This window comes from Hippopotamus amphibius, chromosome 10 (assembly GCF_030028045.1).
Source record: "Hippopotamus amphibius kiboko isolate mHipAmp2 chromosome 10, mHipAmp2.hap2, whole genome shotgun sequence".
NCBI lineage: Eukaryota > Metazoa > Chordata > Mammalia > Artiodactyla > Hippopotamidae > Hippopotamus > Hippopotamus amphibius.
In genome coordinates, this window is record NC_080195.1 from 33,711,726 (window position 1) to 33,739,047 (window position 27,322).

At 50.2% G+C, this 27,322-nt stretch overlaps 1 protein-coding gene and 1 long non-coding RNA gene across 12 annotated transcripts; both read left to right on the forward strand.

Annotated features, from left to right (window-relative positions):
- The first annotated feature begins 450 nt into the window (after positions 1–450).
- Positions 451–26,855, forward strand: POMK (protein O-mannose kinase). Of its 11 annotated transcripts, none has more exons than XR_009047737.1 (9): positions 451–596; positions 3,635–3,724; positions 5,039–5,184; positions 6,348–6,578; positions 7,229–7,351; positions 8,876–8,995; positions 9,853–10,155; positions 23,493–24,537; positions 24,620–26,855. XR_009047737.1 is itself a non-coding variant. In XM_057697136.1 (9 exons), the coding sequence occupies exons 5-9, from the start codon at positions 6,528–6,530 to the stop codon at positions 22,727–22,729; spliced, it is 2,073 nt and encodes a 690-aa protein (XP_057553119.1). In that variant the 5' UTR covers positions 451–596; positions 837–3,421; positions 3,635–3,724; positions 5,039–5,184; positions 6,348–6,527; the 3' UTR covers positions 22,730–23,147. The 11 variants fall into 11 exon arrangements, 10 of the variants coding, with proteins under 10 accessions (XP_057553119.1, XP_057553127.1, XP_057553122.1 ...); XM_057697136.1 differs by lacking the exons at positions 23,493–24,537; positions 24,620–26,855 and adding exons at positions 837–3,421; positions 21,254–23,147; XM_057697144.1 differs by having other exon boundaries at positions 23,493–26,855.
- On the forward strand, positions 13,528–14,449 carry LOC130830137 (uncharacterized). Its single transcript, XR_009047738.1, has 3 exons — positions 13,528–13,638; positions 14,095–14,210; positions 14,398–14,449. It is a non-coding gene; the product is annotated as an uncharacterized LOC130830137 (long non-coding RNA).
- Positions 26,856–27,322: the final 467 nt, after the last annotated feature.

Sequence of the window (27,322 nt, forward strand, 5' to 3'; positions counted from 1 at the left end):
AGACAAATGTGGACGTCTAGCACGGGCACCCCCGGGGCCTAGCACAGAGCGCTGGGCCCCAGCCCCGGGGCCGGGATGGAGCCCAGAACCTGCACTTCTAACAATTCCCTGGACCCGCGAAGCGTGAGCACCCGGCCTGAGGACCACCCTTTGGATGCACAGCCTTACGCTGAGCCGGAGCTCTCTGCAGGGTCTAGATCGCGCGGGGCCCCCTCCGCACCCGCACCCGCACCCGGCTGCTCGACCTGACTAAACACATGACCGCCCTCCGGCGCCCGCACCGGAGCGCCCGGAACAGGAGCCGGCCCGGTGCACCGGCGCTGGTTCCGGCTGCGCTCCGACTCGGGCTTTGCGTTCCGGCGACCGACCTCCGGGCGCGCGGCGGGAGGCGGACACCAGGGTGCAGCCTCGCGCGGGTCCCGCTCGGCGCGCTTCCGGCGGCGCAGGCGCAGTAGGGCGCGTGCCTCGCCGCGGGGAGGGGGCGGCCGGCGGGCCGCGTCCTGCCCGGCGCCGGAGCTGGACCTGAGCGACCGACGCCCCGCCGACACAGGCTTGGGCTCCTGCCTCCGCTGCTGCCGTGCTGCCACCCCCACCAGGTCTGGACCCGTCTGCTGCCCCTTTTTAAAACCTGGGCTTTAGCCGTGTTGTCGGGTGGTTTTGTCTTCTCCACCCTTGACCTTTACTGTAGAACCTTAAGGCTAAGCAGGCATCCCGGAATATTTAAGATAATTACTTTAAAAAAAAATGTTAATTTTCTCTTGTTCTCTCCCTCTCTTTTTTTTTTTTTAATTAATGAATTTATTTATTGGCTGCATTGGGTCTTCGTTGCTGTGCAGGGGCTTTCTCTAGCTGGGGCCAGTGGGGGCTACTCTTCCGTGTGGTGGGCAGACTCCAGGCGCATGGGCTTCAGTAGTTGTGGCACGTGGGCTCAGTAGTTGTGGCACGTGGGCTCAGTAGTTGTGGCACGTGGGCTCAGTAGTCGTGGTGCACAGGCTTAGTTGCCCAATGTCGTGTGGGATCTTCCTGGACCAGGGCTCAAACCCGTCCTCTGCATTGGCAGGTGGATTTTTAACCACTGGGCCACCAGGGAAGTCCTAAAATAATTAATGTACTTGTGCTTTGTTGGCAAAATGGGATTCTAACCAAAATTGTATGGGGGTGGGGGGTGGGCACTAATTCATTTCTTCTCTGGTTGTATAAAATAATCTGTAGCTGTTAAAAACCAATTTTGTTCCATTGCATTTCTTTTTAAATTAAGGTTTGAGTGTATAGCAGTGGTTCCCACATTTTTCCTATTACCAGTTTTTTCTTATCATTGTCAGAAACACGTTGTGTCTAAACAGTGCCTGAATTTCTCTTACCCACCTGGACCTTCAATCGTTGTTTCTTAATTTGCGGAAGTTTTCACTGTCATTTTGCTTATTTCTGGGCAAGAACATTCCCTTAGCCATACAGCCTCATCCCTAGCTCTGGGTAACCTACTCCAGAAATATGCCTTTAGAAGAAAAAATACCATCAGGTGATGGGGTGGGAGAATGACTTCTTTAAGAAGTGAGTGGTCTCAGTATCGGCCTTTCAATGCCTGCAGTGACCAGACTGTGTTCAATTCAATCCAACGCTTGAGGGTTGTAGGATTTAGAGGAAGAATGTGGGTTTGAGGCCAGAAATGCAGCTCCTGTGTGTACAGTTTAGTCACCTTGGATAAGTCACTTCACTCTGACTCAGTTCTCTTATTTTAAGTAACAATTATATCTACCTCACAGAATCGCTGTGAGATTGACACTGTAAACAGTTGTATTTCTGGATGAGTGTCTTTCTGAGAAAGGATTCAGAACTGGGTGTGAACAGTTGGGGTCTTTGGAAGGCTGTTGAGGTGTGCGACTGTCGAGTTGACAGGAAGTGCGTTAAAGGGCTGCTGGGTCACAGTGAGGGTCCAGCGCAGATTAGAAAACGTGAATGTCTAGAGTCTTACAGAACTGTGTGCTGAGCTTGGCAGCCTTGGACGTGAAGAAAGTGGTGTCCCTCCAAAAGAAAAAAAAGTAAGCTTCAAGCTTCAGACCTTATCAGATCTGAATCTACCCCTGGTGGTGCGAGGTAGGATCTGGGAAAGATTAGGGGCAAGGAGGGTTTGGGCTGGTGAACTCACTGGAGGAGGTGGTGCATGAGAGCGTCAGGGCACAGGTACCATGAAGAGATGGAGAGCAGACTCGGCGGGAGTGAGCATGGGAGGAGGAAGCAGCATCTTAGGCCACGAAGACGAGACGTGTGAGTGATCAGGCACCCGATGCATTTCTCCTGAGTCCCTGCTGCACGCCAGCCACCGGGGATACATGGCTACACACGTCAGGCAGGCGGTCCTCTGGGACCTCACAACTGAGGAGGAAGGAACAAGGCATCCCAGAAGGGGCCCTTCAGGGACTGAAGAGAACTCAGGGGCTGGAGTGTGGGGTGCAGGGAGGGGTCTGGAGAGGGGCACAGAGGCTGGATCTTGGTGGGGGTTATCAGAGTTTGGACTTTATCCCGAGGGCGGAGAGGGACTGTCAACTGTTTTTCAAGTAAGGAGTGATCAAATTTGTGCTTCAGAAAGACCCTGTATAAACCAGAGAGGGCCTCTTCCACACGTGCACAGGAACTGTATGCAAACCTGTTTCACCAGCTGTGGTATAGTCAATCCAGAGGAGCAAATTAGAGTTTCATGTATCTGCTTGGATAAACCTCAAAAACATAATACTGGGCTTTTAAAACAGCAAATTGTTGGACTTCCCTGGTGGTCCAGTGGTTAAGAATCCGCCTTCCAGTGCAGGGGACGTGGGTTAATCCCTGGTCAGGGAACAAAGATCCTACATGCCGAGGGGCAGCTAAGCCCACACACTCTAGAGCCCGTGCACCACAGCTTGAGAGCCCACACGCTGCAACTACTGACCCCATGCACTACAACTAGAGAGAAGCCCCCACACCACAAAGACCTGCGTGCCACAACTAAGACCTGATGCAGCCAATAAATAAGTAAGTAAAAACAGATTGTAAAAGGGTATCCGGTTGGCACTCCAGGTGTCCCATTTGCCCAGCACAGGGGGTACTAGCCATTTCATGTGAGGGACTTGAGCATCCACAGACATTGGTATTGGGGGCGGGCTGGGGGGTAGTCCTGGAACCAGTCCCTGTGGTTACCGAGGGATGAACAGTACAACACTGCTTGTATAAAGCTTGAAAACACACACGTGTTACGTGCTGTTACTTATGAGCACGTACTCGTGGTGAAAATGAAAAGCATGCGTGGAATATCAGCCTTCAGCATGCAACTGAGTCACCCCTGTCAACACGGATGTCTGGCTCCGCCTCAGAGTTTCTGCTTCAGTAGGTCTGGGGTGAGGCCTCAAGAACTTGCATTTCTCAGGAGTTCCAGGTGGTGGTGCTGCAGGTACGGGAACCGCAATTTGAAACCTACTGACACCAGCTTGAGGATAGGGGTTACTTCTTGGGAGGGAGCAGAATAGGACTGCGAGGGGCACATGGCTTCAACCATGTTTGTAATATTTTATTTTATTTCTTTAAACAAGAGAATGCAGTGTTACTTGGCAGGGCTGGACGGGTGCTCATGAGCTATGTTTTAACTCTACTTGAAACATTTCAGGAAAGAAAAAAGATCCTGTTCGCTGTGGACAATGGATTGGAAAAGAGACAGCAGTGGGAGAGCACGTAGGAAAGTGTTGCAGAAGCCCAGGTAGGCAGACCAGGGCAGGGGAGCGAGGGGTGGGAGGGGCGTGAGCAGATTGGGAAGCTTTGGGGGCAGAAGTGACTGTCAGTGGTGCTTGTTTGGTCTTGGTTAGGGGAGGGAGAAATCAAGTCACCTGGTTGTGCGCCTGTCACAGAGGGGAGCCCTGCAGGGCGGGCATGCTGGCGACAGGAGAGAGAGAATTAAGGTATGGACGTCCCCAAGCTTGAGGGGCCAGCTGAGTGAGGTGTAGGAGATAGAGCCAGGTCACAGCAGAGACTGGAAACCGTCAGTGTGTACACGGCCACCAGAGCCGTGTGCGTGAAGGAGACCACGTAGAAGGCGAAGAATGGAAAGGGGGCCCAGGACACTCAGAGGGATGCCGTCACCTAAGGCGGGCTGGCCGGCTGCTCCCTGCCACACATTCTTTATGGCCTGTGAGCTTAGGATGCTTTTCAGTTTTGTTTTGTTTTTTTTGGCTGCGTTGGGTCTTCATCGCTGCGCATGGGCTTTCTTTAGTTGTGGCAAGCACCCTTCGTTTTGGTGAGCGAGCCTCTCATTGGTGGCTTCTCTTGTTGCGGAGCGCAGGCTCTAGGCACGCGGGCTTCAGTAGTTGCAACACATGGGTTCAATAATTGTGGCTCGCGGGTCCTAGAGAGTGCAGGCTCAGTAGTTGTGATGCACGGGCTTAGTTGCCCTGCAGCTTGTGGGATCTTCCCAGACCAGAGTTCGAACCCATGTCCCCTGCGTTGGCAGGCGGGTTCTTTTTTTTTTTTTCAGTGTTTATTTATTTATTTTTTAGCTCCTTCGGATTTTAGTTGCAGCACATGGGATCTTTTGTTGCAGTGTGCAGGCTCAGTAGCTGGGCTTAGTTGCCCAACCAGGGATCGCACCTGCGTCCCCTACATTAGAAGGCAGTTCTTAGCCACTGCACCACCAGGGAAGCCCGCTTTTCAGTTTTTTAAACGTTGGGGGGAGGAATCAAAACCATCTCTTGTGACATGAAATTCGAATCTCAGCGGCCACGAGCAGAGTTCCGTTGGGGCACAGCACGCTCGCCCCCTTTTGTGCCTGGCCTGGCTGCTTCTGGCGGCAGGATGGGATAACCGGGACAGTTACGGGTACCTCGGCCGCGCTGCTCCACGCCCGCACGTCACAGCGCCATGGTCACTCGAGTCCTGCTTCTGGGCCCTAAACATTTACTGTCTGGTCCTTTACGGAAAACAGTTCTCTGGTCCCTGACCTCAGGTCTACGTTGAGACCCTCCTGGTCACTTAAACGCTGCAGAGGAGAGGTGGCAGAGGGTTTGCCCATTTCTTTAAGGTCCCCTTCTAAGAATCAGGAGTTGGTGGAAGAAGCTCAGGAGACTGTGAGGCCTGCGTGGTGAACGTCGCTGTGGTGTCCAGAGGAGATGTCCAGAGGGAGAGAGGTGGAGGGAAAGATTGGGGCCTGGAATCTCGCTGAGGAAGGTGAGCAGACGACCCCCGGGGCCTTGCAGGGCGTGGCTGGCAGGCCACAGGCGGTGGGCGGGCAGGTGGCGTCGTCTTGGAAAGGAGCAGGGAGGTGAGCTGGGGCTGCTGCACGGGACCAGGGCTGCCCGGGCAGCCCATCGCCATGACTGCAGGTGAGCAGCGCTGCGAGGCCTCCAGGTCTCGTCTTGTCAGGAAGGGTGCGCTGACCCGGGAGGAGCCCATCACCTCTAACACGCCCCGCTCTGCAGAGGCACCGCCCCTGCTGGCCGTTCCCCTGCAGCCTTGTCACCAGAAGAATTTGTTTGTCACTTGCTGAGATTGTCAACACTGAAGACAGCAGATTTGAGGGGAAGACTTGAGTTAGGGAAATATTTTTATATTTTAATGTTGAGATTTTATATATATATATATAAATACATACCGCGTCATCTTTCTCCACTCCTCTGTCGATGGGCACTTAGGTTGCTTCCATGTCTTGGCTATTGTAAATAGTGCTGCAGTCAGCATTGGGGTGCTTGTATCTTTTCCAGTTAGTGGGTTGTTTTTTTCTCTTCTGGATATATCAGGAGTGGGATTGCTGGATCGTATGGTATTTCTAATTTTAGTTTTTTGAGGAACCTTCACACTGTTGTCCATAGTGGTTGCACCAGTTTATATTCCCACCAGCAGTGAAGGAGGGTTCCTTTTTCTCTGTACCCTCACCGGCATTTATCTCTTGTCTTTTTGACGGGTGTGAGGTGGTAACTCACTGGGGTGGTAGTTTGCGTTTCTCTCGTGGTGAGGAGCATCTTTTCATGTGTTGGCTGTGTGTGCTGTCTTTGGGAAAGTGTCTGTTCAGGTTTTCTGATTACTCAGCCATAAAAAAGAATGAAATTCTGCTATTTGTCACAACATGAATGGACCTAGAGCGTAGTACGCCTAGTGAAATAAGCCAAAGACAAATACTGTATGATATCACTTATATGTGGAATCTAAAAATAAAACAAACAAATGCGTATAGCAAAACAAACAGAGAGGACAGAGCAGTGGTTCCCAGTGGGGAGCGGGGAGAGCTGGGGCAGGATAGAGGTGTAGGACTGAGAGTCACAAATGCCTGTGTGTAGAGTAGGTGAGCAGCAAGGGTAATTGTGCAGCACAGGGAACACACCCTTATTCTGTAGGACAGCAAGTCCCCTGCACACGAACCTTCAGACTTCCAGAGATGCGGACGTGCGTTCCGTCCACGTCAGGCGTGAGTGACGCTGCAGCTCGCCCTGCGTCTCCTACTGCTGTCGATCCTTCAGCTCTGCCGTCTCCCACCCCGCCCCCCCCAGTCAGTGACTCTTCCTGCTGTTCACTCAATGCCAGCCCCCGTGTGCCCGCTGTTGCACGGCACGACCGTACTTTGCAAGGTACTGTACTGTGAGGTTAAACATGTTTTCTTTATTTTTTGTGTTTGTTTTCTTATGTATTATTTGTGTGAAAAGTATCATAAACCTATCACAGAGTACTGTATAGCCGATTTTATTAGTTGGGTACCTGGGTGAACACTGTTAGACTTATACACAAATTGGACTTACAAACGCGCTCCTGGAACGGAGCGCGTTCGTAGCTAGGGGGCTGACTGTAGCTTTAAACAGAATATAGTCTATACAGATTTTGAATCACTGTGTTGTACACCTGAAACTAATACAATATTGTAAATCAACTATAATTCAGTTGAAAAATTTGAGATATAATTTACACGCTAGAGATTCGCTATTTTAAAGTGTGTAATCACTGATTTTTAGTATATTCACAAGGTTATGCAGCCATCACCGCCAATTCCAGAACATTTCCATCAAAAAAGAAATGCTGTCCCCTGAGCAGCTACTCCCTGTGACCCCTCCATCCAGGCCCTGGCGACCACTGATCTGCTCGCCATCTCTGAGCTTTCCCATCCTGGATGGTTCGTGTAAATGGAATCACATGCTCTTTCCCTTAGCTGGTCTCCCCGAGCATGATGTTTTCAATGTGTGCTGCACCACGCATTAGTGCTTCAGTCCTTTTCATGTCCAAATAGTGTGTCATCATGTGGACACGTCACATTCTGTTTGTCCGGGTGGCAGCTGATGGACACGTGGGCTGCTTCCACCCTTTGGCCGGAGTGAAAAATGCTGCTGTGAACATTCGTGTCTGTACGGAGGTGTGTTTTCAGTCTCTTGGGTAGATACTGAGCAGTAGAATTGCTGGTAACTCTGTGTTTAACCTTTGAGGCGCTTCCAGATTGTTTTCCACAGCGGCTGCTCCATCTTCCATCGTCCCCAGCAGCGTGTGAGGGTTTCCTGTCCACACCTGTGGCCGCCTGGCTGTTTTATTACAGCCATCCTGGGGGTGTGAGGTGGGATCTTGTGGTTCTGGTGTGCATTTCCCTGATGACTGTTCACGTTGAGCACCTTTTCATGTGCTTGTTGGTCATCTGTGTATCTTCTTTGGAGAAATGTCTGTTCAAGTCCTTTGCCCATTTTTAAGTTATTTGTCTTTTTATCGTGGAGGAGAAGTCTTATTTTTGAGTTGTCCACCAGACTCCAAGTAGAGGCATCAGAGAAGCAGGCATGGAATTGTGGGGAGACTGGGATTGGGGCTTCACACCGGAGCTCAGCCGTGGGGAGGGAGAGACCCCCCGGGAGGGAGCGCTGGGAGGGCTGGGTCCTGGGAACAGAGTGCAGAGTTTTCAGGAGGAGGGAGGGAGGGGTCAGCCAGGCCAGGTGCTGCCCAGGAGCCAGGGCTGCACATTGTTGAGCTCACGGCCAGTGTGGGAGCAGCGAGTTTCAGGGAAGTGAGTTCAAGAGAAAGAGAGGTGGAGGTAGCGAGTGTAGGTGCCCTGATAAGGAGTTTGCCGGAAAGCAGTAACTGGAGGGGAAGGTGGGCAAAGAGGGGGTGTTTTAAAGGCTGAGGGACATTAGGCACACGCGTCGGGATTCTGGGGAGGAGGGACTCGCCGGGGCAGAGCTGGGCGCCGGGACTGGGGCGGGAGGGAAGGTGGAGCGAGGGCCGGGTTTCTTTGGGAAACTAGGAAGCAAGATGGATCGTCGGGGGTGGGGGGTGATGCGGTTTGAGGAGGGGGCCCTGGGTCCCCTGATGAGCCTGTCGAGCATGTGAAGCAATCAGAGTGAGCGAGCCTGCGTGGCGGGGGTCTTGGGGTCTCAGCCAGAGGGAAAGAGGGAGTCACTCCAGGATCTGGGTGACAGTGGAGCTTACGCAAAATGTCAAGGAAACAGTGCTTTGACAGGCGCAAGGCCATGCAGGGCTGCCTGTGAAGAGGTCGAGTGGACGCGTATCTGTGCAGGGTCCTCAGCCTGCAGCTCAGCCCCGGGTGGGAGACAGAGTGGCTTCTCCACGCGGGGCGGCTGGGCTGCTCCGGGCGGGAGCTGGCGCTTCACCCTCGGTGACAGGGCCTCGCGCCACAGACTCTCTGCTGCTGGTGATGCTGGAGAGCGGTTTTCAGTGTGAAAGCCGTGCCACGCGGGGCAGTGTGGTGACCGAAGAGGGCTGGGCACGCAGAAGCTGCTTAAGCCGCGCTGGGTGCATGGGCGCCGGGCGGGCACGGTGAGGTCGAGGGGGCAGACGGGGCCAAAGAGGGCCGGCCTGCTCGTCCTGGGGTTGGGAGCCTGGGGGACGCCTGGCCATTTGTCTGTGTGCAGAGTTGCAATTTTTATTTTGTTTTCAGCTTCCTTTTCAGTACTTTGAGGCAGAGTGCTTTCACGCCACTGCGCCAGCCCACCAGAACCCTGACCAACCCAGGCGTGTTGCCAGAGACCTGAGCCGGGAAGGAGGGCCCTCCTGGAAGGTAGGGCTTCGTGTCACTGTGTCCCCAACCCCGGAGGCACAGGGTCCGTGCTGGCACAGGTGTCCCGCCTGCCCCAGTGCTGCAGTTAAGCTGGTGCACGCCTGTACGGCCGTGTCCCGTGTTGGGGTGGCGATGCTCGCTGTGGGTGGTCACCAGCGTCCGCCGCAGGCACCCTCAGTGTCCGGCTCCCGATGTCCAGGTCCCTCCCCACCCCTCTTGCCTCCACCCTGGGCCTCGCACCTGTTCCGGGGCTGGAACCCATTGGATGGCAGCAGCCTTGCCTCGTGGGGGCCACTCAGTGTGAGGATCACCTGCCCCCCCTCCACCCCCCGCATCTCACCCCCGTCGTGCCAGCCTGCCTTCTCATCCGCGCTCCTCCTGGGTTCTGGCCAGGGCCTCCCATCCAGCCTCTGCCACCCTGGGGCACCTTTTACACCTTTGTTTTTAAAAACATCTGGGGGCTTTTGCGTACCTTCCAAGGAACATCCCAACCTTCCGCATCCCAGCCGCACCCCCACCCTAGCTTCTCTCCTGTCTGTCTCCTGCCCTGGCTCCACTGGACTGACAAAGCCACAGTTTGCTTTCATCCTACTAACTGTTCGGTGCGTATCTACTCAGCATAGACGGCTGTGGGGGAGACAGAGACAAAGTCAGATGCTGGCACGACTCCCTTCGGCTCGAAGCTGTAATAAAGAGTAACAGCTCTGGGAGGAGCTGGCTGGCATCAGCGTTTGGTACGAGGCTGCTCTCGAACCCTCTGTGATCCTCACGGTGACCCCGAGGCCCAGGAGGCTGTGTCACCCTTAGTCCTTGAAATACGACGGGCCGTGACTACCCCCCGTTTCCGTCTGTCGTAGGAGCTCACAGAGGACAGTGCCATGGAGACGAGGCCCCAGGAGGGCAGGAGAGGGCCCCCGCCCAGGGACATGCCCCCGGTGGTGGGGCTGCTGCTCTCCATGGCCCTCATGAACGCCCTCCTCTACCTCTGCCTCGACCGGCTCTTCGTCTTGCCCCAGCGCTCCTCGGAGGACCCCGCGCGCTGTCCCCACGGCCACTTCAGGATGGGGCAGATGAGCAACTGCTCCCCGTGGCTGTCCTGCGAGCAGCTGAGGACGGAAGTGAGGCAGATGAAGCGGGTCGGGGAAGGAGCTGTGAAGAGAGTGAGTCCCGGGCAGCGGGTGGCCCAGAGACCTCCAGCTGGGACATTATCCCAGTAAAGTGATGCAAAGGAAGGCAGAGGTTAGATGCATCCAGGAGAGCTTTGCTTTGTTGTTGATGATAATAGAAAACTAGACATAGTTACTAGAGGGGAATGGTGAATTTATGTCCAACCACCCCTAGAATATTCTACAGCCAACAAGTGTAGCTGGGAACCCTGTGCAGCAGCATGAAAAAGCTCTCGTGATAATAAGTAGTAAAGCAAAATAGAAAATTGTGCGATACACTGTTTTCATCAGCGAGGTTATATATGTAGAAAAATCTAAAAATGATAGAAAGTGTTACGGTGAAGGAAGATTTGGAGCAATTTTTTTCATTGTTATTTTTAAAACTCTGTGGTGGTTTTTTTTTAATTAATTAATTAATTTATTTTATTGGCTGTGTTGGGTCTTTTTTGCTGTGTGTGGGCTTTCTTTTTAGTTGTGGTGAGTGGGGGCTACTCTTCGTTGTGGTGCGCGGGCTTCTCATTGCCGTGGCTTCTCTTGTTGTGGAGCACGGGCTCTAGGTGCGTGGGCTTCAGTAGTTTCAGCACACGGTCTCAATAGTTGTGGCTCACGGGCTCTAAAGCACAGGCTCAGTAGTTGTGGCACACAGGCTTAGTTGCTCTGCGGCATGTGGGATCTTCCTGCAGCAGGGCTCGAACCTGTGTCCCCTGCGTTGGCAGGCGGATTCTCAACCACTGCGCCACCTAGGAAGCCCCTGTGGTGGTATTATATTAATTTAAAAAATATTTTTTTATCTTAAGAAGAGAAACCAAAGGGGTGAATTCAGTTCTCACGTAGAAGCTTCCAGAGTCCTCGTGGGCAGCATTTCCTCAGTGGTTGCACTGAGACGGTGACTCGAGAAGCCAGTTAAGGGTGTTGAACAAGACAGACCCTTTGTGAGGACACAGTGAGTGGTCTCAGCAGGGAAAGGAGACGCCTTGAAGGAGGGAGTTAGAGGGGAGAGGAGAGGGGAGTGAAGTGAAAGGCTGGCCCGCTCGTGGTGGGGGGTGCTGGGGGTGCAGCAGTGAGCAGAACGGAGGCCCCTGAAGCTGGTTGAGGAGTCAGACAGTGCAGGAGACAGTGCAGTAACCTGTGGCAGTGACACCGCGCAGCCAGCAGGCGTGTTACTTCAGGTGGTCGGGATGGCGCAGGTGTCTGGGGACCAGCCGAGGACCGTGCCTGGCTGTCCGGGGACCAGAGGCGGGATGCAAGGAAGGGGTCAGAGGTGAGGGCCCTGCAGGGCTGCCTCCTCGGGCCCCGCTGCATCGTGAGTGGAGGGGAGGGCCCCCGCCTGTGTGCAGAGCAGACCCGGTGGGGCTCACAGGGAGCCTGGTGACAGGCAGCCCGTCTGACACAGGTATCAGCACCGGACGTGGCGAGGAATCAGTGGGTTCTGGTTGTATCTTAAAGGCAGAGGCAGAAGGATGTCCCAGTAGACCGGACGCGGGGTGTAAAGGAAGCGGTGATGGAGGCGCCTGGCTGGGGCAGCAGGAAGGACAGGGTCGCCGTTACCTGCCCAGGGGTCCTGTGTGTGCCTGAGGTGGCCCGGCGGGGACGCAGGCGGTCGGGTGTACGAGCGTGGCACTCGGGGAGCAGGGGCGTAAATTTGGGGCAGTGCTGATAGCATCGGGCTGTGAAGAGTCAGCAGGAAGGGGTGTAACAGAGGACTCACAGCCGGTGGATTTCTGTCTCTTTTGAAGAGGGACCCTGGGGGCCTGCCCGCTTGTTTCCGTGTTGTTGCACTCGCTGAGAACATTTTTGGAATTTTTTTGGAATTGCTGTTTACCCTGAAGGCTGTTTTTGAGTCGCTTCGATGGTGGCAGGTTATTGTCTGAGGACAGATTTGATTCTAGGGAATCTCGGCAGATGGCACCCAGCCCACTAGACTCAGCAATGTGGAATGTGGTTTCTTCATTAAGGTGAAGGCTGATGAAAGGCTGTTACACTGAGATTTTGTTTCTTTGGCTGAAACTTGCCCTCGGGGCACAGGTGTTCTGAGCTCAGGGTGTCATCTCCGCTGGGAGCCCCGTCTGTCCTGGCCCGTCTGGACCCTGGGGCCTGTGCAGGGTCCGGCCCGGGGCAGCGCCCTGACCCTCCACGTGGGCACCTATTCCAACAACCCTGCTGCCTCCACCCCTCCCACGTGGGGATCCCTCCTCTCTGGCACCAAGCTGGGGGCATAGTTTCTCAACAGGAATTTCTGTAACTAAAGTTCTGACGTCCCTCTCTGGCCTCTACCCCCACCCCTCCTGGCGGCCTGGCTTCAGTAATCCCTTGGTCCCAGCGGGCCTCCGTGGGCTGGACCCACGCCTTCTCCCTCTCTGGTGCTCCCTGCACGCGGGAGCCACCCAGCAGCACGTTCCCCGGCGGTGTGCTCCTCACTCCGGCGCAGACGCTCACACCGTCTCCCTGCACCCGTCCCCATCACGCCTGGCTGGAAAGCCCCGCCCTCGGTTGACACCAGCTGGGCACCTGCACTGGAGCAGCCACGCTGGAGGGAAAGAGGAGCCCCCAGCCCCGCGGTTCCGTCGCGTGCCCGACCACAAAGCCTCAGCACAGCCCCGGGGGCCCCATCCTCTGCGACAGGTGTTTCCTTAACACCCCCTCCCCCATCTTAGCTGGTGGTCTTGTTACCTGAGACATTAGGGAAACAAGAGCCGCTCAGAGGGCCTGTCCTCATCTGCCCACCGACCTACAAACCTTCCAGCTGCAGGTCGTCCCTGACTGCTCACAAGGTCCCTTTGAATCATCCCCGCCCCGCCCCCCCGCCCCGTGTCATCGGCCCTCCCCACCCTGAGGACGGTCCCTGCTGGCCACGTGCACCCTCCTCCCCTGACTCCCTGTGGCTCCCACTCTGCTTCCTCCAGGGAGATGCTCTCATGCAGGGTCCTGCTGACCCCAGCCCAGATGGAGCTCTGTCTGCCGCTCACTCGACTTTGCCCCCAGCCCTGGCTCCTCCTGGCTGCCTGCAGCCCTGGCTCCTGACGCCAGGACTTTCTGGTTTTCCTTCCCCCTGGCGGGCCTGCCTAGTTACTCCCCTTTGCGACTTCTGTTCCCTCTTCTTGCCTGCAAGTCAGCAGTTCTCAACCCGAGCTGACTCTGCGCCTTCGGGGACATTCAGCAGTGAGTAGAGACCCCAGCATGGCTGGCACAGCTGGGGTGGGGAGGTGGTGCGGGCGTCCAGCGGGCAGAGGCCGGGATGCTGCAGACCACCCTGCCATGCAGGGACAGTCCTACCCCCAGCAGCTGGTCATCCAGCCCGAAATGTCCCTGGTGCTGAGGCTGAGAAACCTTATGCCTCTTGGTTCCTTCTGGGACCCCCTTTTGTCTTCTTTAGGTGCACTCAGGTGACTTCATCTAGTTCCATTGCTCTGAATGCATTTTAGATGCTGGTGGCCCCCCGGCTTGATACCCAGCCCGTCCTTCTCCCCTGAGCCGCAGGTCTGTGTGTCCACCTGTACTTGTCACGCCTACTTGGAGGTCTCTCGAGTGTCTAAGTGTGACCAGGAGGGAACTCTTGATAATCCACCCTCCCCCAGGTGGAGGGAATAGCCCCTCTGTCCCTGGCCTTGGAACCGCCTCCCTGCCCACGTGTGCCCCTCTTCCTTAAAACCCCCAGTGCCCTTAGGAAAAACCCCAAACCTGGGCCCCACCTTCTGCCCCACGCTGCCGTCACCCTGCCCTTTCTTTTGTTCCTTGATCAGACAATCCCTCGGGCCTTTCCCAGCCTGAAATCTCTTCCCACCTGCCCAGCTCCTCATGTCCAGGTCTCAGCTCAGATGTCACTTATCTGAGATGCTGTCCCTGACACCCCCTCTAAACAACCCCCCCCCCCGCCCCCGCCCCGACCTGGACCCTCCCATCTGGTATCTGGTTTGTTGTCTCTTATAAATACAGGCTCCCTGAGGGCACAGACACCAGTTACCTGTGTGTCCTCAGCAGCTAGCCCGTGTCTGGTTCAGAGAACCACGTTTAGGGGCTGGAACACAGAGGCTCATTAGCTGAATGCGCAGGTAATCAAATATTGGCTTAGCTTGACCGTGTCCTCAGTTTCCAAGCACACCACCCCCACCCACCTCCCCAGACTGTGCTTCTGGTTTGTGTTTGGAATTGCCAGGGCCACGTGTCCTCTCCTGTAGCTGGTTTGGGGGCAAGGCCAAGTGACCCCCTGCTTTTCTTTTTTCTGTCCTTTAATTACAGAAGGAGTGCATTCAAATCAGATGTTCAGAAGGAGGTGGGCAGGAGGCAGGCGGGAAAGCGTGACAGTCCCCTCTCCTGCCTACTAACCCCCCATCCCATCTTAGTCCCTGGGGATGAAAGTGGGCTTCACCCCTTTAGATTTTTAAACCCAGGAGGACACTGGAAGGACAGGTACGTTCTCTGCCAGCCTCTGTGCTCACTGCCCGGGTGGCCTCGTCCAGCGCCGTGTCTTTATCCCCTGAGTGAACTCTGGACTCTTCCATCCCCTGCATGCCCCGCCTCTGGGAGGCTGAGAGTCTTCTCAGCCTGAGCCAGTCGCAGACCGTCCCCTCAGCTGCTCCTTCACTCTCCCCGTCGGCCTAAGGGCAGCCCCATCCCGCCAGCGGCTCACACCGCAACCCGGGAGGCATCCTTTTTTTTTTTAATTTAATTTAATTTTTATTTTACATTGGAGTAGAGTTGATTTACTATGTTGTGTTAGTTTCAGGTGTGCAGCAAAGTGATTCAGTTATACATATCCATATATATGTATATACATATCTCCACTCTTTTTCAAATTCTTTTCCCATATAGGTTATTGCAGAGTATTGAGTAGAGTTCCCTGTGCTATACAGTAGGTCCTTGTTGGTTATCTATTTTATATATAGTACTGTAGTGTGTATATATTCATCCCAGTCTCCTAATTTATCCCTCCCTGCCCCAGGAGGCACCCTCGTCTTCCCCCTTTCTCCACATCCATGTTCAGTCCCTCAGTCCACAGGAGAGACCTGGGCTTTGGCCCCTCCTCAGGTTCTGCCCGGGCTCCTCCCTGCCCAGGCCTCCGTGCCTGGTCCCTGATTGTCTCAGCAGCCTCTGGCGCGGGCTGTCGGCCTCCACACTTGCCCGCTCAGTTGCTCTCACACAGAAACCACTCCTCAGTGTGGGCACCCTGTCTCACACTAGTCCTCCCAGCCTCTCCCAGCCTCTACCCGCTCCCCTGCTCATCACTGCAGCCTGTGGGCTATCTCACCCCAGGGCCCTCATCCTCTGTCCTCCCCACCTGGGACATGGCCCCAGATGCCGCATGGTGGCATCCTCCACTCCTTTAGGTTCCTGTTTGAGCATCACCCGGGTGAGAGCTTCCCCAAGCTAATGCAGCTGTAAACTCTTCCCTGCTTAATTTTCTCCAAAGCGTATTTTACCTTCTAATATACTTTACGTACTTCCTGTTTATTTTCTCTATTGTCTGCCTCCTGCACTAGAATGTCAGTTTCATATGGGCAGGGGTTTGTTTTTTTATTGACATAAGTACTTGTTAAATGAATGAAGACAGATTTGACTATATAACAGCTAAATTCTGTACTACAAAAGACCACATAAACTAAGCTAATTATTTTCTAAAATTTGCCTTTATATATATAATAATCACATGAATAATATATAAAGAACTCCTAGAAATTAATAAGCACAAAGCAGACAACCCTAGAGAAAATTGTACAAAGGACAGCGAACAGACTTTCCACTTTCTTTCTTTCAGAAGAAATACAGAAGTGCCCAGAGGATGAAAAGTGCTCAGTCCCATGAGTAACCAGGGAAATACAAACTGGAAAGGAAAATATTTTTCATCCATCAGACTTGCACAGATTACCAAAATTGGTAACACCCATCAAGTGTGGTTAAGGCTCTAGAACACAAGACTCACACATGATTGGTGAAAGTACACGTTGGCCCAGACTTTGAAGGGTACTGATGGCACATCATCTCCATCCAGTGATCTGTCTACTTACCTAGCTTAGGGTGTATTCACTGTAGAATTGTTGTTAATAAATAAATGGGAAATAATTTAAATGTGCGTCAAGTCTTTAAAGGTAGATCACATAAGATCATATTAAATGTCTGTGCAAAATTATAGAGCTGTGTAGAAAAAAGAACCTAATCCATTATGATAGCATCTATTCCAAATTTTATGAATATTTATTATATCATACTTTTTTAAAAATTGATTTATTTTTGGCTGCGTTGGGTCTTCGTTGCTGTGCGTGGGCTTTCTCTAGGTGTGGAAAGTGGGGGGCTACTCTTTGTTGCGGTGTGCGGCTTCTCACTGCAGTGGCTTCTCTGATTGCAGAGCATAGGCTCTAGGTGTGCAGGCTTCAGTAGTTGTGGCGCACGGGCTCAGTCGTTGTGGCTCACAGGCTCTAGAGCGCAGGCTCAGTAGCTGTGGCACATGGCCTTCTTTGCTCCGAGGCATGTGGGATCTTCCTGGCCCAGGGCTTGAACCCATGTCCCCTGTATTAGCATGCAGATTCTTAACCACCGTGCCACCAGGGAAGCCCTGTCATACTTTAGTTTTGAAAAACGAAATGATCATCGGTGAAACTGAAAATACACCAGTAGAAGTAGTACACCCATACTATGAAATATTATGCAGCTTTAAAAAGAATGACCTAGATCTCTGTATACGTTAGGGAAAGATTTCTGAGGCATCAGTTAAACGAAAAAAGCCAGTTGCAATATATTTATGTTATATTCTCACTTTATATAATAAACTCAAATGCTATTTTGTAAGTGGATATTAATACACGTAAAGGCATGGAGACACTTCTGGGAGGTTACCAGCCAAGTAGTTAACCAGTTTCCTTTCGGTTGGGGAGTAAATGCAGAGGAAGGAGTTCTACTCCTTCCGTATTTGAATGTTTACCAAGGGAAGTATTCGTGATTTTTTAAAAAATTAATTAATTAATTTGTTTATTTGTTTTGTTTATTTATTGGCTGTGTTGGGTCTTTGTTGCTGCACACGGGCTTTCTCTAGTTGCGGCGAGCGAGGGCTCCTCTTCATTGTGGTGCGCGGGCTTCTCATTGTGGTGGCCTCTCGTTGCAGAGCACAGGCTCTAGGCACGTGGGCTTCAGTAGTTGCGGCACATGGGCTCAGCAGTTGTGGCTCATGGGCTCAGTAGTTGTGGCTCACGGGTTCTAGAGCGCAGACTCAATAGCTGTGGCGCATGGGCTTAGTTGCTCCGCGGCATGTGGGATCTTCCTGGGGCAGGGATCGAACCCATGTCCCCTGCAATGGCAGGTGGATTCTTACCCACTGCAACACCTAGGAACTCCCCATGATTATTTTTATAATTTCAAAAAAAGGTAAAGTTGGTTGCTGAGAAATTATTCTTAACCCCTAACTTGCAAATATTTAATATTGGAGGCTTCAAATATTTGTAAAAGATCCCAAAGACTAATACTATTTAATAATAAGTAGTATTTAATCTTTCATTCATCTGTGGCACAAAAATGAATTTGTCACAAGCAAGGGTTCAGGAGGAAGTCATGAGGTCTGTAGCTGAACCTCTCCCGTGTTTCTTGTTGAATAAATGTGTAAACAAACCATGGCAGCTTCTCTAAAATGATCACTGTTTTATATGAAAAATGGGCCTGGACACCAAAGCCATCTGCTAGTGCCGGTGCCAACCACGAGGGGGAGAGGAGCCCTAGGGAGAGATGGGTCTCAGCAAAAACAGGACTTTTATATTGGAGTCAGACATGAAATTCAGTGCTGGTGCAGATCTCCAGAGAGAATAAAATGTGTTCTACATAAAAATAAATAAAATATATATTCATGAAACTTATAGTGACTGTAGCAGCCAGAGAAATATGCTTCTTAATAGAAATTATCCATAGTGAAATTTCTCAAATTTGGGTTTTTGAGAAGGTCTTGGAAGATTTCTCTTTTGAGTAAACGGTCAACAGCAGGTAGTGGGTTTTTCCATTAATGAACGTCCTCCTCAGGTCCAAAATACATTTTCACAGTCCTCCTGCCCAGCTCCATTTGATATAATATTTTTTAGTTATTTTTAAAAATGTTTTAATACATAAAAGTATGTATATTCATTCTGAAAAAGTTATACCAGAAGGTATATAAAGGGGAAAAAGAAAGCATATAAAGAGAACAGAAAACATCCTTTGATTTCTGTGTAATTTCGTATTGTTTTATGTGGTTAGAACAATGATATAAAAACACTTAATATCCTTGTCATCTGTAGCATCTGTGAAAGCCCTGTTGGCGTCTGCATCTTGCTGAGCCATAAACTTCCTTCAAGTGGTCCTGCGTAGCCGGCCACTCCCCGATGTTTGATGGATGGATGGTTTCCAGTTATGCTTTTGTAAATAATGCCAGATTTTTACTCCTAGAGCTTTTTTTTTTTTGTAACTTTTATTGAGATAGAGTTAACATACAATAAACTGCATATATTTTAGAGCGTACAATTTGGTATCCCAGTCTCCCAGTTCATTCCCCCCCAACCCTCCCCCCTTTCCCCACTTGCTGTCCATATGTTTGTTCTCTACATCTGTGTCTCTATTTCCACCTTGCAAACCGGTTGATTTGTACCATTTTTTTATAGTCCACATATATGTGTTAATATACAATATTTGTTTTTCTCTTTCTGACTCACTTCACTCTGTATGACAGTCTCCAAGTCCATCCATGTCTCTAGAAATGTCCCAGTTTCCTTGCTTTTTACAGCTGAGTAGTATTCCATTGTATATATGTACCACATCTTTTTTATCCATTCATCTGTTGATGGACATTTAGGTTGCTTCCATGTCCTGGCTATTGTAAATAGTGCTGCAGTGAACATTGGAGTGCATGTGTCTTTTTGAATTATGGTGTTCTCTGGGTATATGCCCAGCAGTGGGATTGCTGGGTCATATGGTAACTCTATTTTTAGTTTTGCAAGGAACCTCCATACTGTTCTCCACAGTGGCTGTATCAGTTTACATTCCCACCAACAGTGCAAGAGCGTTCCCTTTTCTCCACACCCTCTCCAGCATTTACTGTTTGTAGATTTTCTGATGATGCCCATTCTGACCGGTGTGAGGTGACACCTCGTTGTTGTTTTGGGTTTGCATTTCTCTATAATTAGTGATGTTGAGCAGCTTTTCATGTGCCTCTTGGCCATCCGTATGTTGTCCTTGGAGAAATGCCTATTTAGGTCTTCTGCCCATTTTTTGATTGGGTTGCTTGTTCTTTTGATATTGAGCTGGATGAACTGTTTATATATTTTGGAGATTAATTCTTTGTCTGTTGATTCGTTTGCAAATATATTTTCCCATTCTGAGGGTTGTCTTTTCGTCTTGCTTATAGTTTCCTTTGCTGTGCAGAAGCTTTGAAGTTTCATTAGGTCCCACTTATTTATTTTTGTTTTTATTTCCATTACTCTAGGGGGTGGATCAAAGAAGATCTTCCTGTTATTTACATCAAAGAGTGTTCTTCCTATGTTTTCCTCCAGGAGTTTTATAGTGTCTGGCCTTACATTTAGGTCTTTAATCCATTTGGAGTTTATTTTTGTGTATGGTGTTAGGGAGTGTTCTAATCTCATCCTTTTACATGTAGCTGTCCAGTTTTCCCAGCACCACTTATTGAAGAGGCTGCCTTTTCTCCATTGTATATCCTTGGTTCCTTTGTCATAGATTAGTTGACCATAGTTTATCTCTGGGATTTCTGTCCTGTTCCATTGATCTATATTTCTGTTTTTGTGCCAGTACCATACTGTCTTGATCACTGTAGCCTTGTAGTATAGCCTGAAGTCAGGAAGCCTGATTCCACCAACTCCGTCTTTCCTTCTCAGGATTGTTTTGGCTATTCAGGGTCTTTTGCATTTCCATACAAATCGTAAAATTTCTTGTTCTAGTTCTGTGAAAAATGCCATTGGTAATTTGATGGGGATTGCATTGAATCTGTAAATTGCTTTCGGTAGTATAGTCATTTTCACAATGTTGATTCTTCCAATCCAAGAACATGGTATGTCTCTCCATCTGTTTGTATCATCTTTGATTTCTTTCATGAGTGTCTTATAGTTTTCTGAGTACAGGTCTTTTACTTCTTTGGTTAGGTTTATTCCTAGGTATTTTATTCTTTTTGTTGCAATGGTGAATGGGATTGTTTCCTTAATTTCTCTTTCTGATCTTTCATTGTTAGTGTATAGAAATGCAAGAGATTTCTGTGTGTTAATTTTGTATCCTGCAACTTTACCAAATTCATTGATTAGCTCAAGTAGTTTTCTGGTGGCATCTTTAGGATTTTCTATGTATAATATCATGTCATCTGCGAACAGTGATAGTTTTACTTCTTTTCCAATTTGGATTCCTTTTATTTCTTTTTCTTCTCTGATTGCTGTGGCAAGGACTTCCAAAACTATGTTGAATAGTAGTGGTGAGAGTGGACATCCTTGTCTTGTTCCTCATCTTAGAGGGGATGCTTGCAGTTTTTCACCATTGAGAATGATGTTTGCTGTGGGTTTGTCGTATATGGCCTTTATTTGTTGAGGTAGGTTCCCTCTATGCCCACCTTCTGGAGAGTTTTTATCACAAATGGGTGTTGAATTTTGTCAAAAGCTTTTTCTGCATCTATTGAGATGATCATGTGGTTTTTATCCTTCAGTTTGTTAATATGGTGTATCACATTGATTGATTTGTGTATAATGAAGAATCCTTGCATTCCAGGGATAAACCTCACTTAATCATGGTGTATGATCCTTTTAATGTGTTGTTGGATTCTGTTGGCTAGTATTTTGTTTAGGATTTTTGCATCTAAATTCATCAGTGATATTGGTCTGTAGTTTTCTTTTTTTGTAGTATTTTTCTCTGGTTTTGGTATCAGGGTGATGGTGGCCTCATAAAATGAGTTTGGGAGTGTTCCTTCCTCTGCAATGTTTTGGAAGAGTTTAAGAAGGTTGGGTGTTAGCTCTTCTCTAAATGTTTGATAAAATTCACCTGTGAATCCATCTGGTCCTGGACTTTTGTTTGTTGGGAGATTTTTAATCACAGTTTCAATTTCATTATTTGTGATTGGCCTGTTCATGTTTTCTATTTCTTCCTGATTCAGTCTTGGAAGGTTGTACCTGTAAATGGACTAAATGCCCCAACCAAAAGACACAGACTGGCTGAATGGATACAAAAACAAGACCCATGTATATGCTGTCTCCAAGAGACTCACTTCAGACCTAGGGACACATACAGACTGAAAGTGAGGAGATGGAAAAAGATATTCCATGCAGATGGAAATCAAAAAAAAGCTAGAGTAGCAATACTCATATCAGATAAAATAGACTTTAAAATAAAAAATGTTACAAGAGACAAGAAAGGATACTACATAAAGATCGAGGGATCAGTCCAAGAAGAGGAGGTAACAATTATAAATATATACGCACCCAATATAGGAGCACCTCAATATGTAAGGCAAATGCTAACCACTGTGAAAGAGGAAATCGACAGGAACACAATCATAGTGGGGGACTTTAACACCCCACTGACACCAATGGACAGATCATCCACACGGAAAATTAATAAGGAAACACAAGCTTTAAATGACACAATAAATCAGCTTGATTTAATAGATATCTACAGGACATTACATCCAAAAACAGCAGATTACACATTCTTCTCCAGTGCACATGGAACATTCTCCAGGATAGATCACATTTTGGGTCATAAATCAAGCCTTGGTAAATTCAAGAAAATTGAAATCATATCAAGCATCTTTGCCGACCACAGTGCTATGAGATTAGAAATCAATTACAGGAAAAAAACTGTAAAAAGCATAAACACATGGAGGCTAAACAATACGCTACTAAATAACCAAGAGATCACTGAAGAAATCAAAGAGGAAATCAAAAAATACCTAGAGACAAAGGACAAGGAAAACACAATGATCCAAAACCTATGGGATGTGGCAAAGGCAGTTCTAAGAGGGAAGTTTATAACAATACAGTCCTACCTCAAGAAACAAGAAAAATCCCAAATAAACAATCTAACCTTACACCTAAAGAAACTAGAGAAAGATGAGCAAACAAAACCCAGAGTTAGTAGACACAGAGAAATCATAAAGATCAGAGCAGAAATAAATGAAATAGAAACAAAGAAAACAATAGCAAAAATCAATAAAACAAAAAGCTGGTTGTTTGAGAAGATAAATAAAATCAATAAACCTCTAGCAAGACTCATCAAGAAAAAGAGGGAGAGGACTCAAATCAATAAAATTAGAAAGGAAACAGGAGAAGTTACAACAGACACCGCAGAAATAAAAAGCACCATAAGAGACTACTACAAGCAACTATATGCCAATAAAATGGACAACCTGGATGAAATGGACAGATTCTTAGAAAGGTATAACCTCCCAAGACTGAATAAGGAGACTGTTTTCTCTTCTGCAACCTTCTGCCTTCCCTTTGGGGACTCGAGCAGAAGATCAGCGGTTCTTATTTCTTATTGTCTTTTTTTTTTAAATACCATTTTATTTTTCTTTATTTATTTGGCTGAGCTACACAGCTTGCAGGTTATTAGTTCCCTGACCAGGGATTGAACCCACGGCACTGAAAGAGCAGAGTGCTAACCACTGGACTGCCAGGGAGTCCCCCAGCGGCTCTTCTTTCCCAGCTGGTGGAAATGGGAGCCTGAGGCCGTGTGGTACAGCTGTTCCACGGCCCGTTGAGGGCTGGGACCACAGGTCCAGCATGTGTGCCGTTTCAGCTCCTGCCATTACAGCTGAAGTCACAGAAAATCCGGACCATGTAAAAGTGTGTTCCTTACATAGAGTGGTTCCTATTTGCGGTTTACTCTGCACCTTTTAAAGTGAAAGGTGGTGGTGGTATGTGATGAGCTGGCGGGGCTCACTCCCTACATGGGATCTCCCAGCTCTCCACTCACCACCGTCCAGCCCTCTCCCTCCTCCCTCACTTCGTGCTGCACTGCTTTGGCCTGTTTGTCCCCCCCACGTTGGTACATGCAGTCCCCTCTCCTGGGAGTGCCCCGTTTCTCCACATCTGCCCTGCCAGCCCCGTCAGCCCACAGACCAGCGTCCAGGACATTCCAGCAGGCGCCCCAGATGGCCCTCAGCATCCAGACCAGCCGCCCTGCCTCCTGCACGCTGGGCCTTCACTCGGATGGGGCACTCGCCCAGCGTCTGGTCCTGCTCATGGGAAGGTCTCCGGAACAGTCTGTGCCTTGCTCGCTAATGTCTGTGTCCTTTGCACCACATCCGGCACGGAAAGGCATTTGCCACGGTGCTTCCCTGTACACCAGCTGACAAGGGTTCCAGGTTAACGTTCTCTGTGGCTTTGTTCCAGGTGTTTCTGTCCGAGTGGAAGGAACGCAAGGTGGCTCTGTCGCGTCTCACCAGGCTGGAGGTGAGAGATGACTTCCTGCACGGACTGCAGATGCTGAAGTCGCTGCAGAGTGAGCACATGGTCACGCTGCTGGGCTACTGTGAGGATGACAACACCATCCTCACCGAGTACCACCCCTTAGGCTCCCTGAGCAACCTGGAGGCGACGCTGAACCTCTCCAGGTACCGCAGCATGAACACCTGGCAGCACAGGCTGCAGCTGGCCCTGGGCTACGTGGCCATCATTGACTTCCTGCACCGCAGCCCCCTGGGCACTCTGGTCATGTGTGACTCCAGCGACCTGCCCAAGACGCTGTCCCAGTACCTGCTGACGGCCAACGTCACCATCGTGCTCAATGACGTGGACGCCCTGCCCCTGGTGAACCGCAGCGCCGGCGCCCTGGTGAAGTGCGGCCACCGAGAGCTGCGCGGGGACTTCGTGGCCCCAGAGCAGCTGTGGCCCTTCGGAGAGGACGTGCCTTTTCGCGATGACCTCATGCCCGCGTATGACGAGAAGAGCGACATCTGGAAGATTCCAGACGTGTCCAGTTTCCTTCTGGGGCACGTGGAAGGGAGTGACATGGTCCGATTCCACTTGTTTGATATTCACAGGGCGTGTAAGAGCCAGACGCCTGCGGAGAGACCCACCGCTCAGGACGTTCTGAACACTTACCGGAAGGTTTTGAGTCTGCTCAGAGACTCGGCGACGACTCAGACGCGAGAGATGCTGTAAAAGCCAGTGCCGTCGGGGAGGGACGGCAGTCGGGGAACGGATGCGAGAGTTACAGCGGTTCCGCTCTGACGGTGGGGGTTCTGCTGGGCTGCCTGTGGTTCTTCCTCTCCATCCGCGTGCACGTGTGAGTGGCTCCTGTCCTGGCTGCCGGGCGAACCAGGCTTGATGAGAGCCTGGCTTCAGGCGCAGGTGCGGAGAAGCAGTGAGTCTGCCCAGTGTCTGAAGGAAGCAACCAAAACGGAGCTGCACAGAGGCTTCCCTAACACCTAAATGTGTAAGTCGGTAAGAAATGTGTGTAGAGAGGTTTTTAAATGGCAGTGTGTGGAAGAAACAAGCAGCAGTTCTCGTTTTTTTAGGTGGCGTGTTTGCAGAGTGTTTCACGTGGTGCTGACGAGGCGTCTCTACCGTTTCAAGCACTCGCTCCGTGAAGCTCCTGGGCCATTCGCTTCCCAGCGAGCTGGCCTGCTCTTTGAAATGCTGAATGCGTAAGGAACATTTAAAATATCAAGTAGGACGGAAATTATGTTACTGCCTTGGGATGGTGCTTGTGAAATTTCTGTTGACCTTCCAGCTGGATTTCCTGTGTCCAGATTAATTACCGTGGACATTTTACATCAACAGTATCTGTCACTCATTACCAGAAGGCGCCAAGCCCTTCCACTTGAGTCACATGATTGATTCCTTCAGAGAGCTCTTTCCTGGGTCACTGTCATCCTCGTTTGCAGAGCTGATGGACTTGGAGCACAGTCATCTTCACCAGTGAGTGGGTGCAGCTGGCCTTGAGGGCAGAGATGGCGTGCAGCCGACTGCCTGCCCCTGGCCGGTGCTGGAGTCCCAGGGGGCCGGGCCCCGACTCACAGCCTCTGACTCAGCCCGTCTGGGCAGAGTCCAAGACTGTGCGTTCCTCACTGGTTCCCAGGTGATGCTGGTGCCACCAGTCTGGGGACCACATTTCAAGAACCGCGGTCCTTAACTGTCGGGGAGGGCAGCCCAGGCATAGCATGGGGGCATCGTCAGCACTTGCTCTGTTCTGCCGCCTGTGGTTGACTGCGTCCGGTGGGTCCTGTGGTTGGTCAGAGAATACGCTTGCCTAGCGTATAGTAACAGCTGCTTTTTGTTATAAAAATGCTGCCAGCATCCACTAGGATGGCTGTAATCACAAGGACAGACAGTAACAGGCGTCGGTGAGGATGTGGAGAGTTGGAACCATCGTACGCTGCTGGTGGGAGTGTAACATGGTCCGGCTGCTTCGGAGAGCAGCCTGGCAGTTCCTCAACAAGTGAAAAATGGAGTTACCACGAGCCAGCAGTTCCACTCCCCAGTATTTACCCGAGAGAATTGAAAACAGGTCCATAAAAGAACGTGTACATGAGTCTTCACAGCAACATTATTCATAATGGACAAAAGCTGAAATAACCCAGATGTCCATCTGCTGGTGAATAGATGAAGGAACTGGGGGGGAGGGGGGAGTGACTGTGGTTCATCCATACAGTGAGGTATCCTTCAGCCATAAAGAGGAATGAAGTACTGATACGTGCTCCAACGTGGATGCGTGTGCTGAGTGAAAGAAGCCGTCACCCAAGACCACACGTGTATGATTCCATGTGTATGAAATGTCCAGAGTTGACAGACCCTTAGAAATACAAAGTAAATTAGTGGTTTCTAGGGCTGGCGGGGCTTGGGGTTGAAGAATGGGGAGTACTTGCTCATGGGTACAGGCGGTGGTGAAAATGTCCTGAAATTGTATAGTGGTGATGGTTGCACAGCTCTGAATATACTAAATAACACTGAATTGCATAAAAAGGGAAAATTTTATGGCATGTGAATTATATCTCAATAAAGTTCAATAAAGCCCCACCTCTGTGACGTGGCCACGTATCTCTTATGACCCTTTTCACTTGACGTAGTTGTTACTGTGCACAGTTACTGATTTGAAGTGACTCTATTCATGTTGTAGTTCTGGTTTGAGGGTTTTTCTTGGTTTTTGGACTTTGCACTGGAGCAAAACTTTGTTTCAGATGAATTTTTTTAAAATATTGACAATAGAGCTAGCATGAAGAGCACGTGTAGGCAGGGGACATGGTGCCAGGACCAGAAGACCTGCGTGACAGCCCAGCTCTGCCTCTGACTCACATGCAGCCGCAGACAAACCATTTCTAAATGAGAGAGTCAGTGAGAGGCATCTCCAGCTTCTGCTCTGCCTTTCACTTCTCCCTGGGGCTTTTTCATGCCAGTGCCAGACACCAACCTGGCCCTGGCCCTTCAGGTTCACTCTTCAGTACCAGCAGAACTGCAGAATCATAAGAGGAACTTACATTCTCACTAAAACCTCGATGAGTTCATTGCCCACATAGTCAGCAGGAGTATAATCAGGAGAAGAGGCAGATGAGGTGAGCCATTCTCAACGTGCAGCCCAGAGTTTAGCGCTGTCCCTGCTCACCTTAAAAAAAATCATCACAGGGACATCACTGGCGGTCCAGTGGTTAAGACTGTGCGCTTCCACTGCAGGGGTCACAGGTTCAGTCTCTGGTCAGGGAACTAAGATCGCGTATGGGCGGTATGGCCAAAAAATAAAAATAAATTAAAAATCATTACCACCGTATGGTTTCTAGTGTGCTTTCTCATTATCTCATGTGGTGCCTCAAACACCCCAAGCTTCTGAGAGCCTTCAGGGATTGTAGCTGGTTCAGAGATGGACACGTGAGTGTTCTGAGAACAAGGCACGTGTAGGTGGGAGTGGGGTGGGGAGCTTATCTCACACAGGACGTGGTAAAAAGGCTGACTGTATATCCACACCCCCATTATTTTAAAAACAAATGTTACTCAATTTCAGTAATCAACTATTCTCGTGTGACTTTTGATCATTTAACGGTAATTTAAAATGTGAAGCCAGGGAGTCCCCAATGTTCTGTACGCCTCACCTACACATACACACACACACACCCCCCAACCCACGACTGGATCCCTGTGCACACCCCAGAGGGTGGTGAGAGAGCCTTTGCAGAAACCTAGTGAGCACATGCAGAAATCCTGACTCTGCGGGGTTGGGAGAAAGAACA